Below are 14,676 nucleotides of genomic sequence, written 5' to 3' on the forward strand. Positions count from 1 at the left end.
TGTTGAAAAAAGTTGAACAATTACTATTCTGCCTGGTGCTAGGGTGACCACCACAATGTACTGGAGCTAGGGTGACCACCACAGTGTACTGTAGCTAGGGTGACCACCACAGTGTACTGGAGCTAGGGTGACCACCACAGTGTACTGTAGCTAGGGTGACCACCACAGTGTACTGTAGCTAGGGTGACCACCACAGTGTACTGTAGCTAGGGGTGACCACCACAGTGTACTGTAGCTAGGGTGACCACCACAGTGTACTGTAGCTAGGGTGACCACCACAGTGTACTGTAGCTAGGGTGACCACCACAGTGTACTGTAGCTAGGGTGACCACCACAGTGTACTGTAGCTAGGGTGACCACCACAGTGTACTGTAGCTAGGGTGACCACCACAGTGTACTGTAGCTAGGGTGACCACCACAGTGTACTGGAGCTAGGGTGACCACCACAATGTACTGGAGCTAGGGTGACCACCACAATGTACTGGAGCTAGGGTGACCACCACAATGTACTGTAGCTAGGGTGACCACCACAATGTACTGTAGCTAGGGTGACCACCACAGTGTACTGTAGCTAGGGTGACCACCACAATGTACTGGAGCTAGGGTGACCACCACAGTGTACTGGAGCTAGGGTGACCACCACAGTGTACTGGAGCTAGGGTGACCACCACAGTGTACTGGAGCTAGGGTGACCACCACAGTGTACTGGAGCTAGGGTGACCACCACAGTGTACTGGAGCTAGGGTGACCACCACAGTGTACTGGAGCTAGGGTGACCACCACAGTGTACTGGAGCTAGGGTGACCACCACAATGTACTGGAGCTAGGGTGACCACCACAATGTACTGTAGCTGACTGAAACATATGTAGCAGACGGTAAAGTTCGCCCAACTTTAAATCATTGTGGCTAAGTTCCCATCTCCATACTACCATACCACTTAGAATGCATGCCCAATACAACACTTGGTCCTAGGTAGTATACTAGTGTGGATATCGGAACAGATTCATGACTACACTACTCACCATTGGAAGTCATCCAGGGTGCAGGGGCAGGGGGTGGGTTGCTTGTTGACCTCATAGTCCCGTCCGTTCCAGCAGACGGAGGCCTTCCTCAGACGCAGGAACTTCTCCTTATAACCCAACATACAGCCGTCGTTAGGGTCGCTGATGTCATCAGAGTGCGCCAGCCACTGCACGTAGTCCTGGTCCTCACCTGAGAAACAGACATGAGTCTGCATGAGGCTTTAGTTCAGTGGGCTAACACAGACCTGTGACGTGCTGGAGACCAGGGAGCCGTCTCATACAGCAGCTTTATTCCCTGGTACTGGGTATTCATAGTATTATAATGCATGTCTAGGTACTGGGTACTCAGTGTTATAATGCATGTCTAGGTACTGGGTACTCATAGTGTTATAATGCATTTCTAGGTACTGGGTACTCAGTGTTATAATGCATGTCTAGGTACTGGGTACTCAGTGTTATAATGCATGTCTAGGTACTGGGTACTCAGTGTTATAATGCATGTTTAGGTACTCATAGTGTTATAATGCATGTCTAGGTACTGGGTACTCAGTGTTATAATGCATGTCTAGGTACTGGGTACTCAGTGTTATAATGCATGTCTAGGTACTGGGTACTCAGTGTTATAATGCATGTTTAGGTACTCATAGTGTTATAATGCATGTCTAGGTACTGGGTACTCAGTGTTATAATGCATGTCTAGATACTGGGTACTCAGTGTTATAATGCATGTCTAGGTACTGGGTACTCAGTGTTATAATGCATGTTTAGGTACTCATAGTGTTATAATGCATTTCTAGGTACTGGGTACTCAGTGTTATAATGCATTTCTAGGTACTGGGTACTCAGTGTTATAATGCATGTTTAGGTACTCAGTGTTATAATGCATGTATAGGTACTGGGTACTCAGTGTTATAATGCATGTCTAGGTACTGGATACTCAGTGTTATAATGCATGTTTAGGTACTCAGTGTTATAATGCATGTATAGGTACGGGGTACTCAGTGTTATAATGCATGTCTAGGTACTGGATACTCAGTGTTATAATGCATGTTTAGGTACTCATAGTGTTATAATGCATTTCTAGGTACTGGGTACTCAGTGTTATAATGCATTTCTAGGTACTGGGTACTCAGTGTTATAATGCATGTCTAGGTACTGGGTACTCAGTGTTATAATGCATGTCTAGGTACTGGGTACTCAGTGTTATAATGCATGTTTAGGTACTCAGTGTTATAATAAATGTATAGGTACTGGGTACTCAGTGTTATAATGCATGTCTAGGTACTGGGTACTCAGTGTTATAATGCATGTCTAGGTACTGGATACTCAGTGTTATAATGCATGTCTAGGTACTGGGTACTCAGTGTTATAATGCATGTCTAGGTACTGGGTACTCAGTGTTATAATGCATGTTTAGGTACTCATAGTGTTATAATGCATGTCTAGGTACTGGGTACTCAGTGTTATAATGCATTTCTAGGTACTGGGTACTCAGTGTTATAATGCATGTCTAGGTACTGGGTACTCAGTGTTATAATGCATGTCTAGGTACTGGGTACTCAGTGTTATAATGCATGTTTAGGTACTCAGTGTTATAATGCATGTATAGGTACTGGGTACTCAGTGTTATAATGCATGTCTAGGTACTGGGTACTCAGTGTTATAATGCATGTTTAGGTACTCATAGTGTTATAATGCATGTCTAGGTACTGGGTACTCAGTGTTATAATGCATGTCTAGGTACTGGATACTCAGTGTTATAATGCATGTTTAGGTACTCATAGTGTTATAATGCACGTCTAGGTACTGGGTACTCAGTGTTATAATGCATGTCTAGGTACTGGGTACTCAGTGTTATAATGCATGTCTAGGTACTGGATACTCAGTGTTATAATGCATGTCTAGGTACTGGGTACTCAGTGTTATAATGCATGTTTAGGTACTGGATACTCAGTGTTATAATGCATGTTTAGGTACTCATAGTGTTATAATGCATGTATAGGTACTGGGTACTCAGTGTTATAATGCATGTCTAGGTACTGGATACTCAGTGTTATAATGCATGTTTAGGTACTCATCGTGTTATAATGCATGTCTAGGTACTGGGTACTCAGTGTTATAATGCATGTCTAGGTACTGGGTACTCAGTGTTATAATGCATGTTTAGGTACTCAGTGTTATAATAAATGTATAGGTACTGGGTACTCAGTGTTATAATGCATGTCTAGGTACTGGGTACTCAGTGTTATAATGCATGTCTAGGTACTGGATACTCAGTGTTATAATGCATGTCTAGGTACTGGGTACTCAGTGTTATAATGCATGTCTAGGTACTGGGTACTCAGTGTTATAATGCATGTTTAGGTACTCATAGTGTTATAATGCATGTCTAGGTACTGGGTACTCAGTGTTATAATGCATTTCTAGGTACTGGGTACTCAGTGTTATAATGCATGTCTAGGTACTGGGTACTCAGTGTTATAATGCATGTCTAGGTACTGGGTACTCAAGTGTTATAATCCATGTTTAGGTACTCAGTGTTATAATGCATGTCTAGGTACTGGGTACTCAGTGTTATAATGCATGTCTAGGTACTGGGTACTCAGTGTTATAATGCATGTTTAGGTACTCATAGTGTTATAATGCATGTCTAGGTACTGGGTACTCAGTGTTATAATGCATGTCTAGGTACTGGATACTCAGTGTTATAATGCATGTTTAGGTACTCATAGTGTTATAATGCACGTCTAGGTACTGGGTACTCAGTGTTATAATGCATGTCTAGGTACTGGGTACTCAGTGTTATAATGCATGTCTAGGTACTGGATACTCAGTGTTATAATGCATGTCTAGGTACTGGGTACTCAGTGTTATAATGCATGTTTAGGTACTGGATACTCAGTGTTATAATGCATGTTTAGGTACTCATAGTGTTATAATGCATGTATAGGTACTGGGTACTCAGTGTTATAATGCATGTCTAGGTACTGGATACTCAGTGTTATAATGCATGTTTAGGTACTCATAGTGTTATAATGCATGTATAGGTACTGGGTACTCAGTGTTATAATGCATGTCTAGGTACTGGATACTCAGTGTTATAATGCATGTTTAGGTACTCATAGTGTTATAATGCATGTCTAGGTACTGGGTACTCAGTGTTATAATGCATGTCTAGGTACTGGGTACTCAGTGTTATAATGCATGTTTAGGTACTCATAGTGTTATAATGCATGTCTAGGTACTGGGTACTCAGTGTTATAATGCATGTCTAGGTACTGGGTACTCAGTGTTATAATGCATGTCTAGGTACTGGATACTCAGTGTTATAATGCATGTTTAGGTACTGGATACTCAGTGTTATAATGCATGTCTAGGTACTGGGTACTCAGTGTTATAATGCATGTTTAGGTACTCATAGTGTTATAATGCATGTCTAGGTACTGGGTACTCAGTGTTATAATGCATGTCTAGGTACTGGGTACTCAGTGTTATAATGCATGTCTAGGTACTGGATACTCAGTGTTATAATGCATGTTTAGGTACTCAGTGTTATAATGCATGTATAGGTACTGGGTACTCAGTGTTATAATGCATGTCTAGGTACTGGATACTCAGTGTTATAATGCATGTTTAGGTACTCATAGTGTTATAATGCATGTCTAGGTACTGGGTACTCAGTGTTATAATGCATGTCTAGGTACTGGGTACTCAGTGTTATAATGCATGTTTAGGTACTCATAGTGTTATAATGCATGTCTAGGTACTGGGTACTCAGTGTTATAATGCATGTCTAGGTACTGGGTACTCAGTGTTATAATGCATGTCTAGGTACTGGGTACTCAGTCTTATAATGCATGTTTAGGTACTCACAGTGTTATAATGCATGTTTAGGTACTGGGTACTCAGTGTTATAATGCATGTCTAGGTACTCAGTGTTATAATGCATGTCTATGTACTGGGTACTCAGTGTTATAATGCATGTCTAGGTACTGGGTACTCAGTGTTATAATGCATGTCTAGGTACTGGGTACTCAGTGTTATAATGCATGTCTAGGTACTGGGTACTCAGTGTTATAATGCATGTCTAGGTACTGGGTACTCAGTGTTATAATGCATGTTTATATCACATCACGTTTAGCCTGGTTGGTTTGCCATTAGCCTACACAGTAACTGTATCCCATGGTATTACTAGTACTGGTACTCACAGTCTCTAGTGAGCAGCTCTCTGAAGTCGATGGTGACGGATACCCAGTACTGACTGAGCAGAGCGTCTCTGTAGCCCCAGACACTGACGTTCATAGACCTCGCCCCCGGCTCCGACGCTAGCCCTGTGAAGTGGATTGGGTCGCTAGTGAACTGGTGAACATGCCAGCACTGGCCCTCGTCTGTGGAAAACCTGACAGGAAAGAACACATACTGTATGTCAGCACAATTGCCATAATGTGTTTTATCGTATGTTTTAGTGGTTTCCTTCTTTCTTTTTTGGCCTCTGCATTCTAGCCTGGGTACCAGTATGTCTTACAGCAGAATAGTCTGAGACTGGCATCCAGGCTACCAGCATCGCCTCTCCTGCATAATCTGTGTCTGAAATGACAACCTGGCCTATTCCCTATATTGTACACTACTTTTGACCAGAGCCTTTCTTTTGACACACAGACGTACTTGATGTCTTTGATGGGCTGAGCAGAGTGCTCCACAGCCACCAGTAGTCCACCAGAGTCCAGGATGGCATAGTGGTGAGGTCCCTTCAGGGCCTGGAGCCAGGTGTAGCCCCCGTCATCGGACACGAATACGTCAGGCTTCATCACAGAGATGGCATCACCCACACTCCCTGAGGGTTATGGGTCAGAGTGGAGAGGTTAGAGGTCAGAGGTCAAATAAATAGACAGCAAGGTGTAGCCCCCGTCATCGGACACGAATATGTCAGGCTTCATCACAGAGATGGCATCACCCACACTCCCTGAGGGTTATGGGTCAGAGTGGAGAGGTTAGAGGTCAGAGGTCAAATAAATAGACAGCAAGGTGTAGCCCCCGTCTTCGGACACAAATACATCAGGCTTCATCACAGAGATTGCATCACCCACACTCCCTGAGGGTTAAGGGTCAAAGTTTAGAGGTCAGAGGTCAAATAAATAGACAGCAAGGTGTAGCCCCAGTCATCTGATAGTTGAACTATTTATAAGTTACTGTATATTCTTCAAGAATCAATTTCTATACAGTATATCATTAATTTAAAAGTCCAAAAATAGATTTACCAATCCGTTTAAATAACATTAGATGGTATACCTTCTGCACCATTTGACCTGTCAGGAAGAATCACAGCCCTATCCATAACACATCCATAGCACACTGCACGGCATATCCTCTTCAATCATAATCACTGTCACTTAGTGGTGCGACATCGATTACATTTTGCATGTCAACATTTGCATGCCAGCCAGGTGTGGTCCATCAAGGTGATGGCAGGCCAGCAAGAGTGGAGTGACACAGGTGTGTGTGTGTGTGTGTGTGTGTGTGTGTGTGTGTGTGTGTGTGTGTGTGTGTGTGTGTTTGCAGCACACAATCAGCTTCAGCTTGTCAATGTAACATCAGTTCTACACTTTCCAGACCAGAGGAGAACTCCGTCCATTCAGGTGTGTTCCTTTTATCTCAGAATTTGTCTCCAATTCAGACCTGGGTTCAGACCTGGGTATTTCAACTACTTTCCAAGACATTTGTTAGTAAATAATTGGATATATATATTTTTTTAAATTCAAGTAGTTGAATGTTTGGAATTACACTTGGAAAGTATTTGCATGTATTTGAAAATACTAAAATACACACAGTATTTATACAAATACAAACTGTGCTGCATTTAAACCCTGTATTTAAAATAATGTATATGGAAATATTTTGAAAAAGTTGGTTATTTCTAGGAAATTATTTTAAAATACTTCCAACAGAAGTAGGTGATTCGGTCCACATTATTTGAAAATACTCAAATACACAGAAAATAAGTATTTAAATAACTAATAATCAAATACACATGTATTTAAACCCAGGTCTTATCGAACGTAAAAAACCAAATGGGGGAAATGCTTGTTCCGCAGAATTTGGATAATTTCATCAGATGTGTTGAATAAGACATTAAGTGTCATATCATTTTCTGATATTGATCGATTTCCTTAATTGACTGAGTAGAAATGGAATTGACCCCAATCTTGATTCCTTTGATTGATAAATGTTTTACTGTGCCATTGCAACAGGAAAAAACTCCTAGTAACAACTCTTTATCATTGTAGAAGCATACACACCAATCCTGAAGGTGAAGACATGAACATCTCAGAGACATAACAGAACTTCAGTCGCTGCCCTCCATGCACAAGGCACATCCATCAACACTGCTTCCTGCGCAATCAATCTCATCCTGAGTGTCCCCACCGATGGCTATGTCCTGTGGCTGATCATGACCGGAGCGGGAGGGACGATGGCCTTCTCTCTCAACCTGGCCGTGTCCGAGGTCGTCTTCTGCCTGGCTTCTGTCTTCTTCATTGTCAGCATACACATCAAAACACCTGCAGTCTCACGTCTTGCAGCATTTGGTATGGGTCTCTTGTTCACTGGTCGACCCCTGTTTCAAAGCTGTATCTGTGTGGAGCGCTATCTGGCAGGGATCCACCCTGTAACCTTCCTGAAGTACAAACCCCTGGGAAACAGGGTCGGCTGTTGTGGTGCTGCCTGGCTGATAGTTCTTGGTGCCGGTTTGTTCGGTGTGCATCTGATTGAAACGTCTATATACACACACACACACTACCTTTCAAAAGTTTGGGGTCACTTAGAAATGTCCTTGTTTTTCGAAAGAAAAGCAATTTTTTTGGTCCATTAAAATAACATTAAATTGATGAGAAATACAGTGTAGACATTTGTTAATGTTGTAAATGGCTATTGTAACTGGAAACGGTTGATCTTTAATGGAATAACTACATAGGCGTACAGAGGCCCATTATCAGCAACCATCAGTCCTGTGTTTCCAATGGCACGTTGTGTTTGCTAATCCAAGTTTAATCATTTTAAAAGGCTAAAGAGCCTTACAAGGCCCTCAGGGTTTTCTACCTCTCCTGCAAACGCTATTTGCCTTTTAAACCCTCATCATCACATTATCTTGTATTTTCTTGTGTGCACATAAATAAATAACTTAATTAGAAAATGTAATCATTCTCTAAGGATGAGGTGAGCTGACTACCTATTAGACACCACTAACTACAGTTGAAGTCGGAAGTTTACATACATTTAGGTTAGAGTCATTAAAACTTGTTTTTTAACCACTCCACAAATTTCATGTTAACAAACTATAGTTTTGGCAAGTCGGTTAGGACATCTACTTTGTGCATGACACAAGTAATTTTTCCAACAATTGTTTACAGACAGATTATTTCACTTATAATTCACTGTATCACAATTCCAGTGGGTCAGAAGTTTACATACACTAAATTGACTGTGCCTTTAAACAGCTTTGAAAATTCCAGAAAATGACGTCATGGCTTTAGAAGCTTCTGATAGGCTAATTGACATCATTTGAGTCAATTGGAGGTGTACCTGTGGATGTATTTCAAGGCCTACCTTCAAACTCAGTGTCTCTTTGCTTGACATCATGGGGAAATCAAAGGAAGTCAGCCAAGACCTCAGAAAAACAATTGTAGACCTCCACAAGTCTGGTTCATCCTTGGGAGCAATTTCCAAACGCCTGAAGGTACCACGTTCATCTGTACAAACAATAGTACGCAAGTATAAACACCATGGGACCACGCAGCCGTCATACCGCTCAGGAAGGAGACGCGTTCTGTCTCCTAGAGATGAACGTACTTTGGTGTGAAAAGTGCAAATCAATCCCAGAACAACAGCAAAGGACCTTGTGAAGATGCTGGAGGAAACAGGTACAAAAGTATCTATATACACAGTAAAACGAGTCCTATATCGACATAACCTGAAAGGCTGCTCAGCAAGGAAGAAGCCACTGCTCCGAAACTGCCATAAAAAGCCAGACTACGGTTTTCAACTGCACATGGGGACAAAGGTCGTACTTTTTGGAGAAATGTCCTCTGGTCTGATGAAACAAAAATAGAACTGTTTGGCCATAATGACCATCGTTATGTTTGGAGGAAAAAGGGGGTACCTTGCAAGCTGAAGAACACCATCCCAACCGTGAAGCACGGGGGTGGCAGCATCATGCTGTGAGGGTGCTTTGCTGCAGGAGGGACTGGTGCACTTCACAAAATAGATGGCATCATGAGGAAGGAAAATTATGTGGATATATTGAAGCAACATCTCAAGACAACAGTCAGGAAGTTAAAGCTTGGTCACAAATGGGTCTTCCAAATGCACAATGACCCCAAGCATACTTCCAAAGTTGTGGAAAAATGGCTTAAGGACAACAAAGTCAAGGTATTGGAGTGGCCATCACAAAGCCCTGACCTCAATTTGTGGGTAGAACTGAAAAAGCGTGTGCGAGCAAGGAGGCCTACAAACCTGACTCAGTTACACGAGCTCTGTCAGGAGGAATGGGCCAGAATTCACCCAACCTATTATGGGAAGCTTGTGGAAGGCTACCTGAAACGTTTGACCCAAGTTAAACAATTTAAAGGCAATGCTACCAAATACTAATTGAGTGTATGTAAACTTCTGACCCATTGGGAATGTGATGAAAGAAATAAAAGCTTAAATAAATCATTCTCTCTACTATTATTCTGACATTTCACATTCTTAAAATAAAGTGGTGATCCTAACTGACCTAAGACAGGGAATCTTTACTAGGATTAAATGTCAGTAATTGTGAAAAACTGAGTTGAAATGTATTTGGCTAAGGTGTATGTAAACTTCAGACTTCAACTGTACCTATTAGACACCACTAACTACCTATTAGACACCACTGCTTTGAAAATGGTATATTGGTGGTCCTCTGTAGTTCAGTTGGTAGAGCATGGTCCTCTATAGTTCAGTCAGTAGAGCATGGTCCTCTGTAGTTCAGTTGGTAGAGCATGGTCCTCTATAGTTCAGTCAGTAGAGCATGGTCCTCTGTAGTTCAGTTGGTAGAGCATGGTCCCCTGTAGTTCAGTTGGTAGAGCATGGTCCTCTGTAGTTCAGTTGGTAGAACATGGTCCCCTGTAGTTCAGTTGGTAGAGCATGGTCCTCTGTAGTTCAGTTGGTAGAACATGGTCCTCTGTAGTTCAGTTGGTAGAACATGGTCCTCTGTAGTTCAGTTGGTAGAGCATGGTCCTCTGTAGTTCAGTTGGTAAAGCATGGCGCTTGCAACGCCAAGATAGTGGGTTCGATACCCGGTACCAACCGTACGTAAGAAATGTATGCATGCATCAATAAGTCGCTTTGGGTTAAAGTGTCTGCGACTGGCATATATTATATTATTTCAGGGGTGTCAAACTAATTTATTAGTAATAATATAAAATATGCCTTTTAGATAGATTATGGGAGTGAGCCACAGATTAGTGGCTAGTCGAGACTTGAACCCTGAGTGTTAACGCTCGCCTAGACACCGGCAATGGCCTGGCCTTTTTGCTTAGCCAAATTGAAACAGTCATGAACATGTTAATGAGGAGAAGAAGATGTGTGTGTGTGTGTGTGTGTGTGTGTGTGTGTGTGTGTGTGTGTGTGTGTGTGTGTGTGTGTGTGTGTGTGTGTGTGTGTGTGTGTGTGTGTGTGTGTGTGTGTGTGTGTGTGTGTGTGTGTGTGTGTGTGTGTGTGCGTGCGTGCGTGCGTGTGCGTGTGCGTGAATCCCTGCGTGTGTGATTTACCGTGAGCCATGATGAGTCCTACAGCGTTTGGTTCACTGAGAGGCAGCATGGGGACGTTCAGCTTCATAGCCGTGCTGTAAGCTGCGTGGATGTGGAGACTGCACTTGTCAGGGTCTTTAGCTGTGGAGTCACACTTGGTGTTGTCAGGCTTCTGCAGGGGCACCCATTCCCCTCCCTGGTCGAAGGACACCACGGACTGCACCGAGCCGTCTGGACAACAACACAACGATGAGACAGAGGTTATTCTGAGAGCCATATAGATATAATCCAGTGTATCTCTGCTGTAGACATGCAGCTGATCTCACACTGAACAGGCTAATGAAAGTCATACATCCTGGGCCTCATAACTGCTATGGCAATAATACACCGCAGTCTGAGGAACAGGCGTCTGGGACACGGTCATGTGACCTTTTCCTCCCACGCCTTTGGAACTCCCTTTCTTCCCCATCTCAGGGCTGTTCTAACTGTTGGGGAATTTAAAGCAGGTGTGTGTGTGTGTGTGTGGTCCCTACCCTCTGCCAGTATACTGGTGATGAAGACTCCTCGTAGAGAGGTAACGTTGGTGAAGTCAGTGTCGCCCCCTGTGGTGGTGTAGAGGTGACGCTCCAGAGACTTGGAATACACTGTCCCCCTGTCATCTGACACGTAGATGCTGCCAAAGCCTGTGTCTGGGGACATATAGGAGAAGAGCTGTATTCACGTACTGTATATAAGCAATACAGAGGAAGACAGGAGGAGGAGAGGAACAGGGGAGGAGAGTACGAGAGGAGGAGAGGAACAGGGGAGGAGAGTACGAGAGGAGGAGAGGAACAGGGGAGGAGAGTACGAGAGGAGTAGAGGAAATGGGGAGGAGAGGAACAGGGGAGGAGAGGAACAGGGGAGGAGAGTCCCAGAGGAGGAGAGGAACAGGGGAGGAGAGTACGAGAGGAGGAGAGGAACAGGGGAGGAGAGTACGAGAGGAGGAGAGGAACAGGGGAGGAGAGTCACAGAGGAGGAGAGGAACAGGGGAGGAGAGTACGAGAGGAGGAGAGGAACAGGGGAGGAGAGTACGAGAGGAGGAGAGGAACAGGGGAGGAGAGTACGAGAGGAGTAGAGGAAATGGGGAGGAGAGGAACAGGGGAGGAGAGTACGAGAGGAGGAGAGGAACAGGGGAGGAGAGTACGAGAGGAGTAGAGGAACAGGGGAGGAGAGGAACAGGGGAGGAGAGTACGAGAGGAGGAGAGGAACAAGGGAGGAGAGTACGAGAGGAGGAGAGGAACAGGGGAGGAGAGTACGAGAGGAGGAGAGGAACAGGGGAGGAGAGTACCAGAGGAGGAGAGGAACAGGGGAGGAGAGTACGAGAGGAGGAGAGGAACAGGGGAGGAGAGGAACAGAGGAGGAGAGGAACAGGGGAGGAGAGTACGAGAGGAGGAGAGGAACAGGGGAGGAGAGTACGAGAGGAGGAGAGGAACAGGGGAGGAGAGTCACAGAGGAGGAGAGGAACAGGGGAGGAGAGTACGAGAGGAGGAGAGGAACAGGGGAGGAGAGTACGAGAGGAGGAGAGGAACAGGGGAGGAGAGTACGAGAGGAGGAGAGGAACAGGGGAGGAGAGTACGAGAGGAGTAGAGGAAATGGGGAGGAGAGGAACAGGGGAGGAGAGTACGAGAGGAGGAGAGGAACAGGGGAGGAGAGTACGAGAGGAGTAGAGGAACAGGGGAGGAGAGGAACAGGGGAGGAGAGTACGAGAGGAGGAGAGGAACAAGGGAGGAGAGTACGAGAGGAACATGGGAGGAGAGTACCAGAGGAGGAGAGGAACAGGGGAGGAGAGTACGAGAGGAGGAGAAGAACAGGGGAGGAGAGTACGAGAGGAGGAGAGGAACAGGGGAGGAGAGTACGAGAGGAGGAGAGGAACAGGGGAGGAGAGTATGAGAGGAACAGGGGAGGAGAGTACGAGAGGAGGAGAGGAACAGGGGAGGAGAGTACGAGAGGAGGAGAGGAACAGGGGAGGAGAGTACGAGAGGAGGAGAGGAACAGGGGAGAAGAGTACGAGAGGAGGAGAGGCACAGGGGAGGAGAGTCCCAGAGGAGGAGAGGCACAGGGGAGGAGAGTCCCAGAGGAGGAGAGGAACAGGGGAGGAGAGTACGAGAGGAGGAGAGGAACAGGGGAGGAGAGTACGAGAGGAGGAGAGGAACAGGGGAGGAGAGTACGAGAGGAGGAGTGGAACAGGGGAGGAGAGGAACAGGGGAGGAGAGTACGAGAGGAGGAGAGGAACAAGGGAGGAGAGTACGAGAGGAGGAGAGGAACATGGGAGGAGAGTACCAGAGGAGGAGAGGAACAGGGGAGGAGAGTACGAGAGGAGGAGAGGAACAGGGGAGGAGAGTACGAGAGGAGGAGAGGAACAGGGGAGGAGAGTACGAGAGGAGGAGAGGAACAGGGGAGGAGAGTATGAGAGGAACAGGGGAGGAGAGTACGAGAGGAACAGGGGAGGAGAGTACGAGAGGAGGAGAGGAACAGGGGAGGAGAGTACCAGAGGAGGAGAGGAACAGGGGAGGAGAGTACGAGAGGAGGAGAGGAACAGGGGAGGAGAGTACGAGAGGAGGAGAGGAACAGGGGAGGAGAGTATGAGAGGAGGAGAGGAACAGGGGAGGAGAGTACCAGAGGAGGAGAGGAACAGGGGAGGAGAGTACGAGAGGAGGAGAGGAACAGGGGAGGAGAGTACCAGAGGAGGAGAGGAACAGGGGAGGAGAGTACGAGAGGAGGAGAGGAACAGGGGAGGAGAGTACGAGAGGAGGAGAGGAACAGGGGAGGAGAGTATCAGAGGAGGAGAGGAACAGGGGAGGAGAGTACTAGAGGAGGAGAGGAACAGGGGAGGAGAGTACCAGAGGAGGAGAGGAACAGGGGAGGAGAGTACGAGAGGAACAGGGGAGGAGAGTACCAGAGGAGGAGAGGAACAGGGGAGGAGAGTACGAGAGGAGGAGAGGAACAGGGGAGGAGAGTACGAGAGGAGGAGAGGAACAGAGGAGGAGAGGACAGGGGAGGAGAGTACGAGAGGAGGAGAGGAACAGGGGAGGAGAGTACCAGAGGAGAGGAACAGGGGAGGAGAGTACCAGAGGAGAGGAAGGGAGACTTAAACAGCGCCTCTGTCATCTGACACATAGATGGTGCCAAAGCCAGTGTAGAGAGACATAAAGGATTAGGTCACAGTGAACTTCATTAGAATAGATCAACAATGGAGAAAAGTGAAGCAGAGGAAGAGAGGAGACATGGCAAGTGTCTGGAGACAAAGAACCAAGTTATGATACATTTATAAACTAAAGGAGAACTATTTAAGAGATGACAAAGTCGTTCCATGTAATGAATCTGTTATGCAATGTGTTTGTATGGGCTAATAGCAAATGAGGCCCCCCAAAACATTTAATTAAAAATTAAAAAATATTTTTTATATATACTTCAAGGGGTCTTAAATTTCCATATAGCTTAGTAGAGGAAGACAGGAACAGAGAAGAAGATGAAGGGATGACAAGAGGACATGACAGGATGAGACAACATTGGTTCTGTTAGGGTTCTCTCCAACATGGTTAACTAGAGTGACAGGATGAGGAGACAACATTGGTCCTGTTAGGGTTCTCTCCAACATGGTTAACTAGAGTGACAGGATGAGGAGACAACATTGGTCCTGTTAGGGTTCTCTCCAACATGGTTAACTAGAGTGACAGGATGAGGAGACAACATTGGTCCTGTTAGGGTTCTCTCCAACATGGTTAACTAGAGTGACCGGATGAGGAGACAACATTGGTCCTGTTAGGGTTCTCTCCAACATGGTTAACTAGAGTGACAGGATGAGACAACATTGGTCCTGTTAGGGTTCTCTCCAACATGGTTAACT

The 14,676-nt window shown here is 45.3% G+C and overlaps 1 protein-coding gene across 1 annotated transcript in view; it reads right to left on the reverse strand.

Annotated features, from left to right (window-relative positions):
- LOC121546140 (sortilin) overlaps nucleotides 1–14,676 on the reverse strand; it is a 52,144-nt gene that overhangs the window by 3,019 nt on the left and 34,449 nt on the right. The window contains exons 10-14 of the mRNA XM_045209561.1: nucleotides 11,324–11,479; nucleotides 10,812–11,021; nucleotides 5,689–5,857; nucleotides 5,232–5,422; nucleotides 1,024–1,213 (exon numbers count right to left, since the gene is read on the reverse strand). Coding sequence (XP_045065496.1) covers nucleotides 1,024–1,213; nucleotides 5,232–5,422; nucleotides 5,689–5,857; nucleotides 10,812–11,021; nucleotides 11,324–11,479 — 916 coding nt within the window. The remainder of the gene's footprint in view (nucleotides 1–1,023; nucleotides 1,214–5,231; nucleotides 5,423–5,688; nucleotides 5,858–10,811; nucleotides 11,022–11,323; nucleotides 11,480–14,676) is intronic.

The sequence above is a fragment of the Coregonus clupeaformis genome, chromosome 30, assembly GCF_020615455.1.
Source record: "Coregonus clupeaformis isolate EN_2021a chromosome 30, ASM2061545v1, whole genome shotgun sequence".
Classification (NCBI taxonomy): Eukaryota; Metazoa; Chordata; class Actinopteri; order Salmoniformes; family Salmonidae; genus Coregonus; species Coregonus clupeaformis.